This window comes from Toxotes jaculatrix, chromosome 13, assembly GCF_017976425.1.
Source record: "Toxotes jaculatrix isolate fToxJac2 chromosome 13, fToxJac2.pri, whole genome shotgun sequence".
Taxonomy (NCBI): Eukaryota; Metazoa; Chordata; class Actinopteri; family Toxotidae; genus Toxotes; species Toxotes jaculatrix.
In genome coordinates, this window is record NC_054406.1 from 12,423,931 (window position 1) to 12,446,434 (window position 22,504).

General features: G+C 41.0%; 2 protein-coding genes across 2 annotated transcripts in view; one reads left to right on the forward strand and one right to left on the reverse strand.

Moving 5' to 3' along the window:
• Positions 1–8,083, forward strand: part of ccn4a (cellular communication network factor 4a) — a 36,940-nt gene extending 28,857 nt beyond the window's left edge. Inside the window, exons 3-7 of the mRNA XM_041053054.1 lie at positions 540–932; positions 4,127–4,415; positions 5,185–5,439; positions 6,631–6,824; positions 6,909–8,083. Coding sequence (XP_040908988.1) covers positions 885–932; positions 4,127–4,415; positions 5,185–5,439; positions 6,631–6,824; positions 6,909–7,208 — 1,086 coding nt within the window. The 5' untranslated portion in view covers positions 540–884 and the 3' untranslated portion in view covers positions 7,209–8,083. The remainder of the gene's footprint in view (positions 1–539; positions 933–4,126; positions 4,416–5,184; positions 5,440–6,630; positions 6,825–6,908) is intronic.
• Positions 7,681–22,263, reverse strand: ndrg1a (N-myc downstream regulated 1a). Its single transcript, XM_041053053.1, has 16 exons — positions 22,093–22,263; positions 17,795–17,869; positions 16,808–16,843; positions 14,000–14,105; positions 13,531–13,651; positions 13,121–13,183; positions 12,957–13,017; positions 12,401–12,487; positions 12,187–12,243; positions 11,950–12,053; positions 11,714–11,770; positions 11,552–11,603; positions 11,035–11,082; positions 10,536–10,571; positions 10,135–10,186; positions 7,681–9,291 (listed from the first exon to the last, which is right to left on the reverse strand). The coding sequence occupies exons 2-16, from the start codon at positions 17,849–17,851 to the stop codon at positions 9,032–9,034; spliced, it is 1,197 nt and encodes a 398-aa protein (XP_040908987.1). The 5' UTR covers positions 17,852–17,869; positions 22,093–22,263; the 3' UTR covers positions 7,681–9,031.
• Between the last annotated feature and the right edge of the window lie 241 nt (positions 22,264–22,504).

Below are 22,504 nucleotides of genomic sequence, written 5' to 3' on the forward strand. Positions count from 1 at the left end.
AAACACCAGTAGCTCTTTAGGGGCCTGACTGGAGCGTAATAATCCCAAGTCAACAATACTCATAAATTGTGCATAGAAAGAGAAAAATAGAAAAAATAGGACTTAAATTGCAGTTCAACTCAATAAATTCTGTATAATTCAGTAAATTAATGTGAAGAAGTAGCATGTTTGGCTCTGATATTAAAGAGCTGCATGTTAAATCATGGAATCATGGAAGTGAGAACAATCAAGCCCACTACAACAATGTGATCTAAACTACAGTGTATAAGCTGTGCAAATGTTAATCCTGCGTACACATTCAATGACAAGTTGACATATTTGATATTTGATTTTGAGATTACTGAAGCTTCACATTAACGTTGGTTTCATTTTTGAATATACTTTTGCGCATGATGAAGACTGTGAATTTTGCCCCCCATCATTTAGGCCTACACTTCTGAAAGTGTCTTCCAATGGCCAGCATGGAGAGGAGAAACGATCACAGTGCATGTGGGTTTGCTGAGCACCGTTTAAAGACGAACCTGTCCTTTAATCTGCAGGGTGAACGGGATCTCTCTCGCTGCTCGGCCGTGAGTGACTTTTGGGTTTCCAGACACGCCCTAACCACCGGGGCTGCCAGTTCTCTGAGGAGGAGGAGGATCGGGTGAAAGTGGAGCGGAGGGAGCGAAGAAACCGTCCCCTGTCAGAAGTATGCGGGGCTCGTCCTTTCAGACCTTACGTCAGCCCGGACTCTTTAACAGGCTGTCAGCCCGGGACGCAGACAGAGGCGCGCGGAGATGACAGCGACGGGAAGAGGATGTAGCACACCTGCGGAGTGCGGTGCGTCGTGCGTTTAAGAACGGGACTAATTCTGGATTCAATGCATTTGCGGTTCTCCACCAGTGATGAGTTGGCTCCTGTTGTGGATTCTAACAGCAGCCGGGATTCAACAGGTGGGATGGAGGATACATTGCTCAAATCATTTTTTTTAAATGTGCAGGCTGGATGCATTTGATTCACTTTAATACTGCATGATAGTGGTCAGGTAAATTAGTATAATTATTATTATAGTAGTTTTGGGGACTTCGTAAACTTCTCTTAGATCTTGACATGCGTTTCTGGCTCTCAACGCTGAGTTTAAAGTAACTTCATCGCTCTTCAAGGCAATTAAGCTCATGCAGTGGCAAACTTGGTTGGCTGCTCCTGCAGGGACTTATGCTCAGAGTTTCATTACGAGTTCTTATCAGAACTTGTTTTCTTTAGCTGGTTTTCCTCTCTTTGCAGCCTAATAGATATCATCCTACTGATAGCACATCTTTCCACATATTGTATGATTTCAGTTGTATTGTAGATTTGCCCCCCGTCCCAAAAAAAGATAAGACAGTGCTGACTGTGCCAAGACTTGTGGCAGAGTAAGCTTGACTGACCTGAAGCTCCTTATCCCCCCTAAATCTCTCTGAAATCTCTGCCATTATTGTCCTCAGTCATCCCAGAGATTAAACTAATAGTGTGAGATGGTAGCAGTTGCCACCCTGCAGCAACACTTTTTTAACTTATATTTTAGTGCCATCTCGTGGTTATATAGGAAACAGGTTTTTTTTCATGTTGATGTTTCTGATTTTTTTTTTTTTTTTTTTTTTATCTTGAACAGTCCAATTAGTATAACTGTTCAGCTGTTGGAAATTGGGTGCTTGGATTAAAGGAGAAATAGTGATGTGGTGTCAATATTTGGTTTCAATATTTTAGATCATTCTATGATTTATTTAAAAAGAAATTGCAGTTGTTTGTTTTTCTCAGATTTTATGGGTCGTTTTAAATCCATTTAGCAACTAGTGCTATAGTAACTGTGATAACTGTGAAATTCTGCTTGATTATTTGTCCAAAATGATAAAATGTCTATTATCAAAATCAAGTCATTTGTGTTTAGTTTTAGTAAACAGTGTAAGTTCATGTTGCTTCTCTTCAGTGTTGCAAACTTTTGGAGGGAAATTAAAAACAACAATGCCTGAGTGACAGTTTCTTCACTGGCCCCTGGCATTATTTTGGAGAAGGTTTTCTTTTTCAAATGTTTTCCTCTTCCCTGAGGAAGGGTTTGTCCATGCCTGTGCACATGCTTCCAGAGGTCACCCTATGTGACCAGAGGCCGACAGGAAGAAAAGATCAAACCAACAGGGAGAGAAGGGTCATCAGTCCTTGTCACCTCTCTCAAGAGAGAAAACAACACTTCTTATTAGCTGTCCATCACCAAAGTCCAACAGCTATTCAAGGTCACCCGCTGGAAAAGATTGAAAGAGATGATGATTTCGAAGGCTTACGTGTCATGCACCTAAGCTTAAACCTATGAAATCTGAATATTCTGAGATCACTACATCAATTCTGTGTCTTTCTCTGCCTGTTGTCTTTCTCAAGATTTCTTAAATATCTTTTCCTGTAGTTAATTTAGTGCTTCGTTACTCTGCCCTTTCTTGACAATGATTAAATAGTTTTTAAATAAAATCATGCAGAATTTAGTCAGCAACGATGAATGATTTCAGGATGATGACTGCATTAGAGCTACCCAGTAATTTCATAATTAACTTACGAAACACCCACCTCTCTCTGCTCTCCTTTCCTTGTTAATGTAATGGACAATTTTTGGGCTGTTTGTTTTTTGTTTGTTTTTTTTCTCTGTAAATTAGCCTGATAGCTGCAGGCTAAATTAACTCTTCTGATGAATGACTCAGTGGCAGGGATGTGATTAAAACTCATTTATCTGCATTAGCTTTCACCACCGTACGCAGCGGTTATTAATGTGAGCCTAATTCCATTGAAGTGCTGAGAACAAGATCAGGGAAATGACATAGGGTACACCATGCATAAGATGATTAAGTGTGTTTTCTCACAACTAATTGCAGATTAAGTGCACATCCACATGTCTGTATGTATACGTGTTTTTGTGTCTTTCATGGATCAGAAGCTTATTACTGAAGTGCTCTTCTAAACATATGGATCATGTTATGATTTATGAATATACACACAAAACTGGACTTCCAGTCAAATGTTTCACTCCCTGTCTAGACCCGGTCACACTGTGGTAATTGTGATGGACATGGTAGCTGCTACAGCTTCAGTATATTACTGCATTTGAACATTATCATTCACCCGAGCATTCATGGCAAATGTAATGCAAGCAAATCTCAGTTTCTCACTCTCTGAACTGAATGATAACCTGGTGACAATCTTGTGGAATTTTCTCATGCACGCCATGTTCTCAAAACAAGCAGAATTGAATTCCAACTCTAAAAAGTGTATTATTGTCAGAAAAAAAAACATTCAACATCAAAAAGACAAGTTTCCTTTTCAGAGACTTGTGCAACCAGAGTCCAAAACTAACCTCCAAGTGCTGAGCTGTTGATGTGCCTCGTGTGGCCTTTTTCAGTGAGAACATCTGCTTTTAAGAGCTACAGAGCTCTTTACTGTGTGATCCTGGGGTTACAAAGCCGCTTGTAAGAGTCAAAACACACTGAGGGGGAGAGCTCATTTATCTTTCTTTGGCAGGACTTTGTTACTGTTGTAGATTTTAAATATGAAGATGGAACACTTCCAAAGTGTCGAGTACATACAAGACTTTGTCACTGATTTAATAAGATTATCTCCGCTTGATGTTTAATACATTTTTATAGACTTATTTAATTTATTGCACAGCATGACCACACATTAGCAGGCTGCCATGTATTTCACCCGTGTAGGCAGTGAAGCAGAGGTGTACAAATTGAGACCTTTCGAAACAGTGACTTACTGAGACAGGATTACCAAAGAGGGCTGGATATGAAAGAATTCAGGATTAAGGAAATTAAAAATACTGCCTCACCACAGGGGGTCAAATACCTTTCATGTAATAAAAGATGGCATTTTGCACAAACACGGAGAAAGAGAAAACACAGAGTATTCAAGTCTTTGTGAGACCAAGGCTTGTAAGGTATATTCAGTGTAATGGTTCATTCATTATGGTATATTAATTATATAATGAGATTGAAATTAGACTGTGAAAGAACACACTATATTTTGGTAAAATGGATACACATCATGGCTAAATTGCATTTATTTTTAAGAAAGTTGTTTTGAAGCCTGTCTGTTAGGCTCAGTTTGTCCTTTTTCCTCTCTCCAGGCCTACTCCCAGAATTCCACTGCCATGCCACCTGCCACAGCCGTCACATCCCCCGCTGGGGACCTGTACAACCGGACACAGTACTGCAAGTGGCCCTGCGAGTGTCCTGAGGTCACCCCTACCTGTCCGCTGGGTGTGAGTCTCCTCATGGACGGCTGTGACTGCTGCAAGGCCTGCGCCCGGCAGGTGGGCGAGGTGTGCAACGAGGCAGACACATGCGACTACCACAAGGGACTGTACTGTGACTACAGCTCGGACAAGCCTAGGTACGAAAAAGGAGTGTGTGCATGTAAGTGTCACTCACCAAAACCATCAAAACAAACAAGTGTTCTTGCACAGCAGGAAAATCACCAGAGTTTATTTTCCAAAGTGATGTGTGTGAGGTTCACTGGATTTGAGTAGAGCAGGTGTTTGCTACTGCATCAACACTGGTTGTCATGGTAACAACACAGGTCTTACTGGGTAGAATATTAATGCATATTAACGTTGTCCAGTGGGTGCAACACACACAAGCCATTCTTTCACCTTCTCTGATTTCTTTTTGTTCAGCAAAGCATAGGTTTATGTACAGAGCTTTGTTTGCATCAGCTGCTGAATCTACATCGCTTTGAATGCAGTGACAAAAGTTATTTTGGGTTATACACTGCAATATAATCACTTGCAAAAAGGAAGGGAACATTTGTGGTTCAAAGCTGTAATAATGTGATTGTTTTATGCATATTTTATGTTATCGCTTTTTTATTTCTCACATGGTCTTTGTCATTTCTTGTGGATGCAGTCGAGTTGCTGTTATTATCACAGACATTTGTGCTTTCTTTCCTTTCTTTAACTGGTTTGAGGTTTGAATCAGTGTTGTGTGTTATCAGCCAGCCAACAAAAAATAGAAATCCATCTGTTATTTATCCCAAAATATTATGGATTTTTATTTATATGAATATTTTAATTTGTGACTGTTTACATTATAAATGCCAAGACACTGATACAACTTCCAAGAGTTTGCACTTTGCCTGTATGTCTCTATAACATGTTATGTTTGTCGTTCCTCTCTGTGATGCCAGATATGGTGGGAACGGGCTGTGAGCATGATGGCGTGATCTACCGTAATGGGCAGAGCTTCAAGCCCAGCTGTAAATACCAGTGTGTGTGTGTGAACGGTGCCATCGGCTGTGTGGCACTGTGCACAGAGTCCCAGCCTCCCCGGGTGTGGTGCCAAACCCCACGCCGGGTCAAAGTCCGGGGACAATGCTGTGAGCAGTGGATCTGTGATGAGCCCAAGAGAGGGCGCAAGACGGCCCCACGCCATGCAGTCGAGGGTATGACGCCTTGGATATATTTACTGGGCAGGAGTAGTATTTACTTTTACTTGGTGAAGTTTGGCATGATCTTGCAAACCCTCCTTGAATTTTTCACCGTTCCCAATAGCAGTGCCAAATCCCCTAATTTCCTTCCAGCTCACTGAAATGCAACACAGTTCACGGGTGAGTTGAGGTTGTAGAGAACACAAAATCTAGGTAATTCAAGGGAATAAACTAGGGAATTATTTTTTGAAAAAAAAATCACTGGGCTTTTAGGGACTCTTCATTACCCTGAAACACTGGCATTGCTTTATAAGAATAGTTATGTAAGCTGATTATCAGGATAAGGTTTTAAATAACTAGATGGGGTTCTGTGGACAATGTCGTGTATAGTTGAATGTGTTGTACATGTAAAAAAAAAAAAAGGTTGTAAAAAGCCAGGGAAGGCAGAAGTATAAAAGCCTTTTCTGTGAATGCTCATTGAAATTTGGATAATTCTATTAGAATTATATAATTAACAACAGAATAATCAGAAGTGGATGTGATCGGACTAGGGAAGTAAAATAGCAGCAGCTGTGTTTGAAGTTGGCAGTGAAAAGTCTGGAGCTGTCTGAGTACAGTTTGTAGTCCAGGAGGATCATGAGGTTTGGGTGTGTGTATGTGCAGGGACAGACCAATCCTTTCCTGTGGAAGCCCTCACACTGTTTTTGGGTATTGTCCAGTTTCCACTCCTTTAGTGCAGCAGCGCTGTGAGCCAGGGAGGGAAGAATGTGAACGAAGATCTCTTTGTGGTGCATAAGGAAACAAATTAGATGCAGACTACTAGGAAAACACAATTTAGATTAAAAACAAATACAGCAAATGTAGTGCTTCTATGGTTCTCCTGGTAAAACTTTACAATTGTAGGAACAACTGGCCATGAAAAAAATAACAAAAAGGGAACCAAGGCAGTCCAAAAAGTTTATCAAAACCCTATAATCTTAAATACCATGGACTTCTCTTTATCATTTAAAATCATTGTGAGAAAATTAAGCAATCAGAAAATGAATCTGCAACATTTTTTTCTTTTTCTTTTTGTCTTAATAAAAGTGTTATTCCCTGAATTTCTGGTTTCAGCTTCTGCCACACAAGTATTTGCATCTTTTTAATATTATTGTGTCTTCAGTATCTTTGGGATTTTACCTCTTTTCTGTTTCTACATTAATTTAGCTTTCCCAGCTGAGACCAGGAGCTGGCACAAGAACTGCATTACCCAGACTACCTCGTGGAGCCCCTGCTCAAAGACCTGTGGCCGCGGTCTGTCCATGAGGATCTCTAACGCCAATGAGCAATGTGAGCTGGTCAAAGAGTCACGTCTCTGCAACCTGCGGCCCTGTGAGGTCGACATCACCAAACACATCAAGGTAGTAGTTCTGTCTAATATCTAATAGAGTAGTCAAAGAATGATTGTACGGGGAAAGCTGATTTAACCTCTCTTCCGCCCTCAGCCAGGAAAAAAATGTCTCAACATCTACAGGGAGGATCAGCCCTCAAACATCACCATCTCTGGCTGCACCAGCAAGAAGCAGTACAGGCCCAAATACTGTGGCGTCTGCACTGACGAGCGCTGCTGCATCCCCTACAAGTCCAAGACCATCGACGTGGAGTTTGAGTGTCCCAACGGGTCGGGATTCACCTGGAAGATGATGTGGATCCAGGCCTGTTTCTGCAACCTCAGCTGCAAAAACCCCAACGACATCTTCGCCGAGCTGGAGAGTTACTATGGTTACCCTGAAGTCGTTAACTAAAGAGGTGACACGTCAGACATGCTCTCTGCCTGTGGAAGCATCTGACTTATTTCTGACTTCTTTTTCTTATGCAATGTTTTGTATTTGTAATGTGTATGATTATGTACAAGGGATTTTCTTATGGTCTTTTTTCCTATTGGAAAAATTTGTATATATGAAATATATATGTGTCTCCAGAATGGATTCATAAAGCATGATGTGCTTTTAAGAATATTTGAAGAAGTGCTTTGCAAATGAAAATATTCAGCCATTGAGTGTGTGAAATATTGAAGGCTTAATTTATTTATGCAGCTTTTGGCATAAAATAACATATGTGATGTTCTTGAGCTGCTTTCAAGAACAGTCAAACATGGTCTTTAAACTCACAAACCAACTTAGGTAATGAGGCTGATGTGCCGAAGCTTTACTTTTGAAGATTGTTTTTTGTTTACAAATGACATCTTCAAATAAAAAAAGACACAATCGTGACAGATCTGTTACAAGGTTTTTATTGTCATTTTTTTAATAAATACAAACTGTTATGTCATTTTAATGCTTTTCTACAGCATTAGACGGTTGTGCATCGCATCTTTACAAAGCTGTGTATGTGTTCTACAAAGCAAATGTTGCTGTAGTGCAAGTAAAATACGGGAGTAGAAGGTGTCAGGTAAGTTCTATGGCTATCCTCATATTAACATGTGGACCTATGACGTCACTCACCCAAAAATCCACAACCACATAGGAGCATCACATCTAGAAAGTGAACAATTCCATGGCACATCTTTGTTCCATTGTGCTTGATTGCATAGAAATCATCATTTTAAAAAAAGAGGAAAAAAAACATTTTTTTTTGTCTGAGGCCATGATCCATTAATAAAGCATAAGATGTAAAAGCTTTTGAATTTGTGTTTCAGAGTGTGTTTTGATCAATAGCAAAGCTTACGGTCCCATTGGAATGTACTGAAAATGATCATTTGATTTTTGAAAAGATTCATGAGATGTGTGACTTCTAGAAAATTGTTAAAACAACAGATGATGTTTTGAAAAAAAAAACAAACAAAAAAAACCTTAAGGATAATGAACACTGGCAAGATGAAATGATATAATGTTGTATATACATGATATACTTGAAGTCTGTCCCTTAATTTTCAAAGTTACATTTGAAATTGGTGAAACAAACCATTTTTTTTTATTTATCCAAGTGCCTCCCCATTGTCTCTCCACATCTACAAATCTGCTCCTACGTACAAACGACAACACTTCAGACATGGAAAATAAAAGAATAAATGATCAAGACAATTAAAGTGAGAACAGAAAATAGTCATTTACAGTCAGGTATATTTGAGAAAGCTGTGTCAATATGGTAAAAATGGATAAAAACAGGATGAAGGAATGCAGAAATGTAAATTAAAACAATTTTTTATACGTATGAGAGATTATGAGCGATACATGTACAAGCTGGTGTACTGGTAGCCACAGCTTTCTCTGACATTCTCTGCTTCGGTGTTCCCAGATGCTGCGTTGCCCCAAACTACACACTCGCCTCACCAAGGAGCTGACCTGAGTCCCTCACAATGACGAAACAGGCAAACAGTTGACCCTTGACCTCCTACTCAGAAGACAACATATTTTCAAATTGGGGCACCTCAGCTGCACTGAATACTCTGCAGGTGAGTGTCCATTGTGCGTTTTTGCAAATCCTGGTATGCTATCTTAGTGTCCCACTCTACATCGATGTGTGTGTGTGTGTGTGTGTGCGTAGGAATGTGTGTGTCTGTGTGTCAGTTAGGGGCAGCGCAGCACGAACCGAAGGGACCTTGGGTGTCCATTGAGTGGTGGTTCACTTAACAGGACACTTCGGTGGACTTGGGCACGGCTTGGTCCACGTTGCTGTTGGTCGTGCCATCCATGGAGCCCTCTGTGTGGGAGCGGCCGCGCTGGTTCTCGGTCGTGTGGCTGCGGCTGCGGCTGCCCTCATTGGTGTGCGAGCGGGAGCGGTTTCCCTCGCTGGTGTGGGAGCGGGAGCGGTTGCCGTCAAAGGAGGTGACGCTGGAGCCGGAGGCGGTGCGGGAGCGGACCAGACGGGTCATGCTGGCAGATGGCACTGAGGAGAGGAGGAGGATTTGGTAAATGCACTGTTTTGAATGAAACTTGTTCTATGACAGTGGTGGAGAGAAACTGAATACATTTACTCAAGTTTATGTTAATCTACAACTCTACTTGCTCTGCTTACTATGTTCATGAAGGAAATACTGTAGTTTTTATGCCACTACATTAATCTGACAGGTATAGTTTCTAGTTAATTTGCAGACAAATATTTTAAAAGCCTAAAATAAGCATATGAAATAAAATGCACTGTTGTACAGGAAATCAAAACGCTCAAAAGTATGTAAAATAGTTAACATCAGTTCCACTTCAACAAAGTACATTAGACACATTCTGTTTACATATTAATGCATTAGTAAATAATTATCAAATGGTATAATATATAACTATGTAACTCGGATGAGGCCATTTAACGTGAATGGCGGATACTTTTACTTTATACTTTTATAAAATTTTACTGACAATAACTGTTGTCGAAATTAAACTTAATTTACTTAAGTACAGTTTTGGATGCAAGTCTTTTACTCCAGTGCTATTGGAGTGAATCTGAATCCTTCTACCACTACTGTTCCAAGCACACTCTGTTGTACAGTAAACATCTGCAGTTGACCTTCGACTGAGTTCAAGTTGCACCGTAGTGAGTACATGAGTCATTTATTAGCCACAAGCAGTGAAGAGGAGAAAGCTAACTTCATCTCACCACAAGGTGGCAGAAAACTCATCTTTTACAGGATCAATTCAGCAAGTTACATTGGTTTTTCTTTTTTTAATTGTCTCTAGGCAGTGGCACAATTGTACAATTTTAGCCTCAACATAGATACTGCGTGTCTTGAGTACTTACTGTATCCCATGCCCTGAATGAAGTACTTGAACGCTTCTGTCAGTTTTCCAGGCTGCAGAGAAGGAGAACAGAAGGGGGAAGATAATCAGTCCTCTTGTCATTAATTATCACACTTACTTACATAACATTGACGGACCCAATATCTCATCCAACAGCTTACTGCTCAGGGTCTGAGATATGACAGCTGCTATGAGGAGGTGCTGTGTAGGGTGGAGGATTAGAACCTGACAAATGTGGTTCACGTCTGCTACTTGCTAATGCTCTTAGGGTACAACCTTCTTATGCCATCCACCCCTCCACCTGACCCTCTGCGCTGATTATCTAGCTCTATCCAGCCTGTTCTACAACATTAATGGGGTCTTGCAATGCTGTTTCTGTCAGACAAACACAGATATACACACCTGGTCAACCTGGGGCATGCCACCGCAGTCAGCCATCTGGAGAGAGGAGGGGAAAACACAAAAGAGTCCATTAGCATTTGCCATATTGGTGCTTGTGCATTCAAACAGCAGTGGATACACACCATTACCCCCCCCATTACACTCAGCATGTCCCATTTGAACATGCTGAACACCTTGCCCCTGCTACCTCCAATCAGAGTTCCTCTAGACCCTGAACAATTAACCTTAATAAATGGTACCCATTTTAGCTCGTACAGCCATTTGGTTTCAGTTGTTGGACCATAAAAAGCTGCCATAGGCCAATACAAGTAGGTCAGTTGCAGCCGATTGCATTCAGCTGTCCTATCTCTGGTTAATATGTCACCAGGTAAATGCTGAGCCACTGGAATCTTATCAGCCGATGCGTTTCCATCAAGGCTATTATAATCTGAATGAGGATATGGGACAGAAGGTGGAGGGGGAGGTGAAACAGGGCAGAGCGAGAAACAGGCTCCTTTACCTTAAGCAGGGTAGTCTTTGTTGGGTCCAGCTTGGTGTTGCATTCGACCTGGGAATACACATAAAATAAATATATTAAGTAACTTCTAAATTGCACATTATAAAAAATGCCAAAGATGAAATAAAGAGTGCAATCTTATTTGAATTTAAAAAGACATTTTATGCACTGGCTGTGGCTCATAAAAGTTAACAAAGTAGTAATAATCTGGGGGATTTGTGGCACCGCTCAGAGTTAAAAGCAGTAACAGTGAAAAGTAACTTCAATAGATTAAAACTACTCTGCGTCGCTTGATTTTTATTCCCAACTTTGTTCTCGCCTAAGTCATGTTAAACTGCTGCCCCTAAGCGTTAAATCTTGCATATTTCGTGGGCTTAAAGAGGTGACTGAGGTGAACGGAAAACATGTCCAGTGCAAGTTAGCTGGGTTATAGTGGTGGGAAGTCTAATCATTAGATTGCACACAGCCATTAATTGTTGTTAATGGCTGTGTGAACGTTAGCGATTGTGCCTCAACTCACCACAGCCTCCACAGCTGGAGAGCTGTCGCCAACCACCAGCAGAGAGGGGCACCTGGACAAGTGAAAACACATAACAATTGCATATCAAATATTATAAATTATACTTCATTTAAATACAATATGTAGCAAGTGATGTTTTCTTGTTGCTTGATAGCAACTTACTTGAGGGTTCTGACATTGCTTCCAGGGACCGGCCTCTCAACTTCCAGATCCCTCCGACTGTGGAGACAAACATAAGAAAATGCTGAACAAATTCCAATTTTTGTAAATGCTAAGATTCTACAGTCTGTTGCAGCATAGGTTGTGCTTTGTTTAGTATGTTTCTTGGCCTTGAATTCCTCACTGTACAGTATTATTACCTGCAAAAGCAACAGGTAGACTGACTTTGATGTGTTTACCTTTCGTAGGACTTGACAAAGAGATGCAGGTTAAACTGGTTCATGTCGTTTATGATGTGGTGACGGTATGTTGCGATCAGGTCCTGGTTGTGGTGGATCTCCTCCTGTGGTGACCAAACACAAAATCTGTTTAACTCACTGAGACCTAAAGAAATAGAAAAGCTAGTTCACAACATACTGGCCTGTACAAGTGTAGTGGCATTTCCCAAGAAACCCAAAAAGAATTTGAATCTGTACCTTTCCAAAGAGGTGGGTGATGATCATGTCAGGCATAGCGTGGGTCCAGCCGCTGATCTGAAAACACGACATAAAACTTACATTTAGTTTAATTGCTGCATTTACCTTTTTGTTAGCTTTGCCAAGTCCAATATTCACTGTAATCTGTCCATGATTTTTCAGACAGTTATATGTATGTATGTGTGAGCTCTTAATGTGGGTTTGTGTGTGTTACCTTGTGTGCAGCCCAGTCCATCCACCCCTCAGCACACGGGTTGATGTTGATGAGCAACAGGCCCTCTACCATGTTCGGGTAGTCCAGCTAAAATGCACATAACATGAATTGCATTTCGGTTTAATTCTTATTTTGCGGCATCTTTTGTGTTACCTGTCTGTAACTCACTGTTACTGCTGCTTACGTTGGCTAGGATAGATTTTAATCTTAAAAGATACTACCCTGGTTTGAATAAATTTTAAATAAAATATACTTATATGCTGCAATAAGTCACATGTATTTTAGTTTAAGAGAAGACTGCAGCAAGGAGTTAAATGTTGTATCTCTGTCAGCCTTGTGTCAACACAGTGAGACTTCCTACTGAGCACGGTGTTAGTGTTGAGCTGATCTGGAACATTCCTGAGGCTTTTATGGCTCAGCAGGCTCAAGCAATAAGCAGTGTTATATTGCCAAAATCAGCAAAAAGAAGAAACACATTAGCTGGCTCTGCTAATCCTAGATTTATTAAAACTCATAATTATTAAGCCTGAGTGGACTGTTCAAAGGGGAAACTTACAGCGAATCTGGTCAGAATGTAGGCCCCAGCTCCAATGCCCATTCCAATGACACTCTTCAGCCTGGTGTACACAAAGATATAGGGATACTGTTAGAACAACAGGTTAGAAAATATCTTAAATATGAGTGTGAGCAGTCAGTGTGAAAAACTGCAGCTCAACTTACCCAAAGTGCTTCAATACCAGTGGGAGAGTCTCAGAGAGTTGGTCAATAGAAGGGTACTCATATCTGGAAAAACAAAAACATACTGTTACAAACTCTCAGTTAATGATTTAATAATATCCACTATCTAATCACTGCACTATATTGCTTCTTATTCTTGATATCAGTCTGTAACAGTTTCACTATCTGTTTTCACATCATGTTCAGGCAGAGTTAACATGAAGCAAAGTCCCACCATCAAAGCAAAGATTAGGCTGAGTGAGATAAACACCTGTCCCCACTACACACTTGTCAAATTAGGTCGTCTTAAGTACATCCGCAGTGATCTACCTGTCAAGTCAAAGGTCACAGACTGCCTGACATACATTAAGTGCAAGTGTGTCCGTGAGTGCGCGTTTGTGTGTCTCGCTCACCCAGTGGAAAAGGTGTTAGCTCCCTCATGCTGCCCGGGGGCATCGACGTGGCACACAGCAAAGTGCTGCATGATCTCTGACATGTCCTCATGGTTGAAGAGCGTGTTCCAGCAGGTTTTGTCTGGAAAAACAGTCAAAGAAAAAAAAAAAGGAGGAGGTGGATAAGTGATACTTGGCTGAGAAGTAGAACTGACCTCAAGTAACCTGAGTATAAATGTAAGACTTGCAAAGTTTGTTTTTGGAACATGCGGCTGTTGTTCCTCATCATCTTGCAAAATCTAACACGGCCACAAAAATCTGTCAGTATCCTCACAAGACTTTAGATACTATAATGCAATAGACTTAATACAAAGTTAGCTCGGTGAATCTAATCTGGCCCCACGTGGTACAGTAATTCAAAACACCCCAGGCTTTAGGCACAACAACAGATGCTTCGCTGAGATAGAGCTGAATAAGGAGCCAGGCTTACGGTTCAGTCCGATGTCATGGAAGGTGAGGATGACTGGTCTGTCCCCCTTGGGAACCCCCTTCATTGTACAGTGGATTCTTCCATGAGGAGTCTCCACATCGTGCTCCTACAGATACAAAAAACAATGACCAAGCTAAGCATAAAATGTGTGGATCAAAGATATTTACAGTGCTGTGCATAGATATTAAGGAATTCAGCTCTAAGATCCAAAAGATTGGAAAAAAAATTGCATCATAACAAAAAGCTATGTTAAATCTGAATCAATTGATCATCACTTCCATTGCAATTGAAAAGCAAAAATAACAAAAAATGACCAAATTACATGACCTTCATTCATGCATTTTGCAATTATTGCCATTATTGTCTTATCTCCTTATGGATTTTTTTTTCTATGCCACCGTCCAACCAAACTAGAAAACTCACAAAGATCCTCCACTGATCAAAACCATTCTATTTAATGAGCCACAAAAGTTACTTCTAACAAAATATAAATCTATTGTCTATTCAGCACTGACACCTGTGCAACAACTCCAGCTACAGAAGCTGCTGTCCAGCAGGCAGCATAATCCAACAAATCCACTGGAAACTACTCAGTGTAAACATTTCAGTGCAGCCTTTGGTTTACTCACGCTGACTTCAATCTCAGCGACAATCATTTCTACATCAGAATCCTCCAGAACCATGTTTGCAGGAGAGGAATCCAACACTGCTCGCTACTAGAAAAAACAAAAGTGTAATCGCAGTGGCTCTCTGAGCTATAGATCCAAGGGTTGGTGAACCTCTGAAGTTGTTTAGCCCTGCACAGAGAGCTGTGTTTTATACCCCCGCTGCTTACCAGTTGGCCTAAGCTCCTGGCCTCCCATGGTGCCTTGCAGGCTGGTCAAAACAAGCTAATTCTAGATGAAGAGATCCCTAAATTGGATCAGCCAATGTCAGACAGAGGAGCCATCAGCTACTGTGTTGACGTGATGAGTAAGTATGGGTGACCAGTAGGAAAACATGCTGAATGAATGAATGCAGGAACGTCAGCAGTCATTATTCAGCAATATTTAGGGCAAAAGCCTTCAAAATAATGGCTATGTTGAGTTACATCCAACATAAATAATAAAATACAAATTTTAATAGCACTTAACATGACAATAAACAGTTTCTCTGGGCTAGCTAAGAAAGGCTTTTTATGACAGTCATAAATATTTCCTGAAAATAAAACAGTCAATGACTGACTGAATACCTGGTATGATTTAATAGGCCCATAAAATCTGAAGCAATACAGACAGGATAAAATGTGTTTCAGCATGATCTCTAAATTTTGCACAAATTCTGTCAGTGTAAATTACATGGTTTATCATTCCATTCATAAGTGTGTATGTGAAGAAATATATTCCATGTGGAGCTATGGACTCTTGCAAGAGTGAAATGTGTCTTCCAAGAGAGACTGTTTTCAAGAAAACACACTGCTAAATTTATCAGAACAGCCTCAAATTTCTGTATTTTTAGCAAAATATAATTTTGAAATCAAATTGTTTCTATGAGAACGGATTCATAAACACAAAGCTGCCCCATGTGACCTGACCTGTACTGTAGGTCTAGTAGATTGTACAAGACGACCTATTGGATGTTTTTCAAACCAGTTTTGACTGCATGGGATCTGCTCTAGAGGAACATCCAAGCAGGCGTATAACCTATTTACTGGACGTAATGTACACGTAAACATCAAAGGATTCACCGCGTCTCGCTCCACCCACGCACTGCCTCTGCAGAACACGTTCAAGCAAGCAGGCTACATAGGTGTGATAATCCTGCAAGGCAATACAGGATGAGTATTGCGTTTGAGTTTGTGGGTGCGTGTAAATGAAACCTAAAGTGAGCAAGACAATGGATTTGTGTGCCTGTGTTTTAAAATCAGTGTCAGGAGAAAATCCCAGATATTGTCAGCCTCAACTAATCCTATGTCACTGATTGTTGGAAGCTCAGCCGCCGCAAAGATATCAGAGACTTGGCCTGGATAGTTCAGGTCATCAGTGTGACACCAAAGTAAGTCAGACGAGCTTTAAAGATAAATTAGCTCTGCGTTAGGATTGTAAAAGCCCGTTGAAAGATCTTTGCCCAGTGACTGCCTGACCAGACGGCCCATAACCTCACAGACAGAATCAATCACAGACGGGAGCCATTATATTTGAGGGCATGGTCGAATCTGTACTTCATACTGAGCCTGTGTTTTCAAGCTCAACAACGTCTTTCACTTAAAAACGAAGTGGTGTCAGTTTTGCCACCAAATGTTTTCTGGCTGTGACGGTCTGACTCTGGAACGCTGTCCACAGTGCCGAGAGGCCCTCAGACTCAGCAGTACCCACATACTAACCAAAGTGTGTGTGTGTGTGTGTGTGTGTGTGTGTGTGTGTGTGTGTGTGTGTGTGTGTGTGTGTCCCCAGCAGAAAGTGTTGATGCACTGTAGCTGTGTTATCTTACAAATCCAGTCCAAAGTGTGTTTCATCACTTTCAGTGGCTGACTGAATTAGCAAAGCCCCAATTCGATTTTAGTCCTAATAAAATCACAGCGGATGAAAGGTCATCACCAAGATAGATGAGCCACTGAAACCACCTTAGGTTAGAAGCTGAGTATTTATTTTTATCAGCCACTAGATGGTACTAGACAAGCTAAAATAATAAAATATAGAATTAAACCATCTGTGTATACAACTGTTAATTGGTATGATCTGTCAACACAAGCTTTAACTAATAAAGAGGGGTTTGCAGTTGGTGGGAATAACAAACGTAGGATTTAATTTCACGTGTGTGCAAACATACCTTTATGACGAGCTGCTGTACAGCCTCTCTCAGGCCCTGCAAAGGAAGAACAGAGTAATGAAAATATAAAACTAATGCAATTACAGTGCAACCTCGCTATAATCTAATATCCTGAGGGCGTCGTCCTGTCATTGCACGTATTTTCACATCCATATGGCCAATGCCATATGAGGCACGAGATATAATTTAAACTGCACAACTCCCTTTATTACTTTACTGCTCAATGATTGAACAATGTTCTTTATATAAGTCAGTGTTATGAATGATGGGTAGAACATGTTGGACAACACTCTGAGAAAGGTCAGCAGACTTTATTAACAAACTGACTACTGTTGGTCTGTGTGGGACCAACAGTAGGTGGGTATTTCTTGAGCTATGATTCTGACATTCATATATTTAGTCTTAGAATGATATGGGCATGATTGAAAACACCTTCTTTGCCACCTCTTTGTAGATTATGCTGTCAATCCTGTTGAAGCTAATGCAGCTAATGCAGATTCAGGAAGTTGTCACTGTAAGAAAAAGGTTTCACTATTTTCTAAATATTCATCTATGCTTAGTTAAAGTAAGGGGAAAAAATGGCACACATTTCTTCCATAACTGTCAATCACTGAATGTGTATCTATGTTGATGAATATTAAACAACTCTATTACTGAAGAAATGAATGTAGAGAATTGTGCAGTGTTAGTCAAAGTGTTTGATAACTGACTGTTTTCAAGTTTTCTATATTATATATAATTTTTTTCTTTTTCTTTGTTTAGTCTGGGGTAAGTTTACTTTGGGGTATATAATAAGTAATTTATAATCATTTTAAATTATTTAACAGCACCTGTTTTTACAACATGCAGTAATTCCAATAAACAACAAGTCCATAAACAAACCATAAACCACACAAAGCTGAGCAATATAATACTTGACCAGGCCAAAACACATTTCTGACAATTATTTATAACATTATTTGATTTGGCTCTGTTCAGAATACATACCGGCAGTTCCCTGTCAACCAGCAAGGGTTTGGACTCAACAACCTGGATGTCATCCATTTCAAAGAGCTGCAGAGCCTGGGGATCAGGGAAAGTAGATTGTGACTGGTTCAATATGTATTCCTGAGGTTTCCAGCCTTTCAAATGGAAGATGCTTCAGGTTATGAGAAAGCAAAGATATGTTTGTGTATGGGGAAAACGTTTAGTAAAATATTTGTCTTTCCCAGGTTCCAGAAACTGATTAAGGGTGTTGTTCTTACTGAACTAAGATGTTATCATTTTCTCTCTGGGTCTAAAAATCTCTTTTTAAATCGATGTGGAAAAGATTGGTGGGCTATAGGAGGCTGATCTGCAGACAACAAAATGACAGATTGCTTGAACTTTGGCATGGGTGTGTTTATTAACTTAGTGTTTCTTTGCAGAGCTACTAAAAGAGACTTCTATAGATCTGAAAACACTCATGTACACACAGGTGTACAGGAACACAGGAACATGCAGAGACCGGCTCTGTGGTTTTCACTGACATGTGGATCACATAACGGGGCACACCCATAAACCACTAACAACAAAGACATACAATGTGAGAAAATCTCACACACAACCTGACAGAGAGAGTGTACAGACAGGAAGACAGACAGCAGACAGATAAAATCGAAGCAAAGGAAAAAAGAGGAAATGTGATTTCTGACTAATTGTCACCCCACCTAAACATGCCTGAAAATACAAAGTTTTATCCACAGTTTCAAGGATGGACCGTAAGCTCCTGTTCAACGAGAAAGATTCAGGAACAAAGAAGAGAGGGACAGACAGAGAGACAGAGACTGAGAAAGGCAGGGATCAAGAAGGGGGGGGGGGGGGGGGGGGGGGGGGGGGCATGTAAAGAGAAGCCAGGCTGTGTGGATCATGAAGCTGTGTTGGAGGAGAGCAGGCAGGCTGAGGCTCTGCATGCAAATCTAATTAGCCAGTTAAGAGAGCTCTTTGTCCACTGGCCCCAGTGGCTCCTGAGAAGCAGGGGCCTGCCCCCCACCCCCAACACACACACACACTTCACTGACCCACACACATACAGGAAGCAACGGACACCTCAGTTCCCATCAATACACCGTAGCCTCTTTTCAGCTCTCTGCTGGCTTTCTAGCTATGTGCACTTTTCTCTGTTTGTCTTGGTTTCTACTCGGTTGAAGTCGCTGTGTTTGCTCTTTCCAGGCCCTGTTTTGTGCTCTCAGTCCTTCTGTTTGTCTTTGTATACAACAACAGCAGAAAATTAATCAACATCAACCTACAGGGCTGCAGGGTGGCCCTAAGAGCGAGATGGTCTTTTAGAGGAAGTGATTCATTACATTTCAAATGTGGTTGTCCGGCAGAACCCCCCCCCCCCCCCCCCCCGGACACACACACAAGCTCCTCTGACTTGTAGAACAGAGACCGGCGCAAGCCGGACCTCACAATACCACAGAGGAAGAGGAGTATCAAACAACAAGTTCATTTTTCTGCTGAGGCCTTGAGAAACATGGCGGCCATCACACTGCAGGAGCTTTGTTGAAGAGGACAAGAGATCAGCCCCCGTTGAGATTCCACAGCCATGTGAGAGCAGACATGTTTGCTTTCTCTCACATCATCATGATATTGTAAAAATGAAACAGCTCGGCCGGTTTCAGTTTAGAAAATGTGAAAAATTAGTTCAAGAGTCAACATGGGGGAATCCTCTAAGCTTATTTTCAAGCTTATTTGTAAACGCAGCTACGTAAAAACCCGGACCAGTGAGCTCATTAACAAAAAAAATCTGAGTGTAGACTTCCTCTGTGTTTGGCCACCATTACCACCTGTTAGCAGGCTGGCAACACAGAGAGTCTGGCTGGACAGCAGGCTGACACAAGTAGGTCACCTGCTGTTTACACCAGCAGTGTTCGCCTCTGACTGTTCGCCTCGCTGAGCTAATGTTTCACCTGGTCAAGAGGAGTGCAGGGAGGGGGCCGTTTTAGCTCAACCCCACTGCATCCTAATCCCAAACAGACACGAGAGCTGCTGCCTTGACACTTCTTATGCAATGAACTGTCAAGTTAATTCACAGACGTAGAGTTCTAAGCTTTTTAATGTAAAATGAATCTAATGAAAAACAGATAAATATTGATAAATCTTATAATGAAATCCACAAAGCACAAAAAGAGTTTAAGTTTTTCAGATTTTCAGTAAGCTGCCAAATGCCTGAAATAATATATTAAAAAGGAAGTAACATTTCTGCAATGCATCTTTTTCACACAGGGATTTTATGTTGCTGCTGCAGCAGGGGGTTTCTTTTAAATGGCTTCAGTCCAGACTGACTTGCTGTCATTGGCAACGGTTGCAAATTGTCTCCCTCTAACCAAGTCAAACCAGTTCCTACATACCTACATACATATTCTCTATTGAAACTTGTGGTTTTTTTTTTTTTTTTTTTTTTTTTTTTGTTGAACATGTCATGCTGTAAGGAAGAAAACAAACTGTTCACTAGATCACTGGCCTGGCAGAAGTGAGACTGTGTTATGCAATCATGAACAGGAAATAGTGGGAGGATATAGACTCTGGATGATCCAAAATGTGTAACCCAAAATCAGCTGCATAACAAAGAACACAAATGCTATAGTTTTTGATGAAATGCTGACCAGTATGCTTTCACTGTTTCTGAAAATAAGACGTGGAAATTTACTGATAGTCCCATGACAACATACACTGCAGTAAAGCCTCTGCTCTGAGCATCCTGTTGATAATTCATCACTCTTCCAAGTTTCAACAGTAATTCTCATGATTAGGTTGCTATGTGTTGATTGCTGAAAAGCAGACCTTCTGAAAATCCAATACTTTCACTTGACAGTGAGGTAATGTGGTTTGAGCTTTAGAGGAAAGCAACAACAATACTGATGAGGGCCTACATAACACATTAGGGCTTGTTTTCCACGGTAAATCCACAGATACAACACACTACTTTAAGCTGGAACATCCAAGTTACAAAACAGCCTGAGCTCAAAGTCTCTCTCTGTTCGCCAAGAGAAGGAAAACATATGTACTGATTAGATTCGGACAGTGAGTCTCAATTTTAGGAAGCCAGAATCAAGGCCAGGCCATCATTCCTCCTGTGCCTCCATATAGTTTTAAATCCACGAGCCCACAGCATCCATCTGCAGAAACAATGATTGCTTCCCTAATCTTTGGGAACTCGCTTAATCTGTCAAATCCCTGGTTCTGAAACATCAGTATAGCAGCAGCAGGCCTACTGGACTAAGCTGTCATAGACCTACATTTTCAGATTGTAAAAGATATCAAAATGTGGGTGTTTCCATTGCTACAGTCAGTTGGTGAGTATGTGTGGGAGGGGGGTGGTTCAGGGGATCACCAGCAGTTCCATGAGGAGAAAAAACACTTTTAACGCCGTCGCTGGTTCAAGCAGCAGCAGCTGCTGTTTATTGTGAGGTGAATCCTCATGTATCACTACCAAACCTCCTTCTGTGTACTTCTGAGATCAGCTTCAGAATCTTTAAAACTGGTTTGAAAACTGGATTTTGTTACGCATAAGTAATTAGCTGGAAAACTACAAGTCGGGACACAGTCTTGTCTCGACAGTTACAACAACCCCCCCCCCCCCCCCCCCCCCCCCCCCAACCCCTCAACCCATCACCATCCATGTGCAGGTTTTTGCTTGTTTTCTTTATATTAAGGGAGGGTAAAGAGGATCTGACATGTAACAACTGCCCTCTTAATATTTGCAACAACTGACACGAAAGCCTCCTGCTCTGTGCGTGTTTCCAGAGTCACGTGTGAAAAGCATGTTGATGATTGGATAAAGTTCCTCTACCTGTTTACATGCTGCACATATTGTAAGAGTGCACCCACTTGCGATTTAAATGCATTTCGGAGATGCTTTTTATTACAACTGTTTAAACACATACAAAAAGCATTTTCATGATGCAGTTGTATATGCAGCAGCGCATTTTGCACATGTTTAATATGCACAAAAAAAAAAAAAAAAAGAAAGTATCAGATTTATGTCAGGGGTTTTCCTTTGCGCGTTGGCCTTCCTGTTATTTGTGGTCGAATAAAAATTGGCCCACTTCTCAGAGATTACAATTATCTTTAATCTTTACTTAGCAAGTGAAACAGAACCCTTTTGTCTACTTCAAATTGTAAATCGGCGGAGTTGCGCTGCCAAACAGAAATGAATACGTGCTTAGACACACTGCGAAACAAGTGGGAAGCACGCGACCATTTCCTGATTAAACAATGAAAAATGTAAAAATAAAAAATATTTGGATTATTTGGATCCTTACCTGTAGATTTCACTTCTGATTGTCCGGAGACGAACACTCCCCACAAATTGACCAAAAGCCAAAAATAAAAAAATAAAAACTTATTCTTTCTCTTTTCAAAGAGCGCAAACTGTGGCAACTGACAGACGCGTTGCTTTGTTTACAACGTGAAGCGCAAGGCGGATGTATGAGGGAATTTTATAAAGCCTTGGGGGTGTGCAGCCCGGCCCACTTTCCCTGCTGGTCTCGTCTCTCTATTGGGCAATAGCAGCTGTGGGATTGATAAGGCAGCTTGACTCTTTCCAGCGGTTGCGTGATGAGGAAGCTGGTGACAGTGACTCATGAGGGAAGTGCTTGTAAAGGTAACTCCCCAGAAGAGTTTTGCCCACTCCAATGATATATCACCAATACTCCCACAGGATTAACAAGCTTT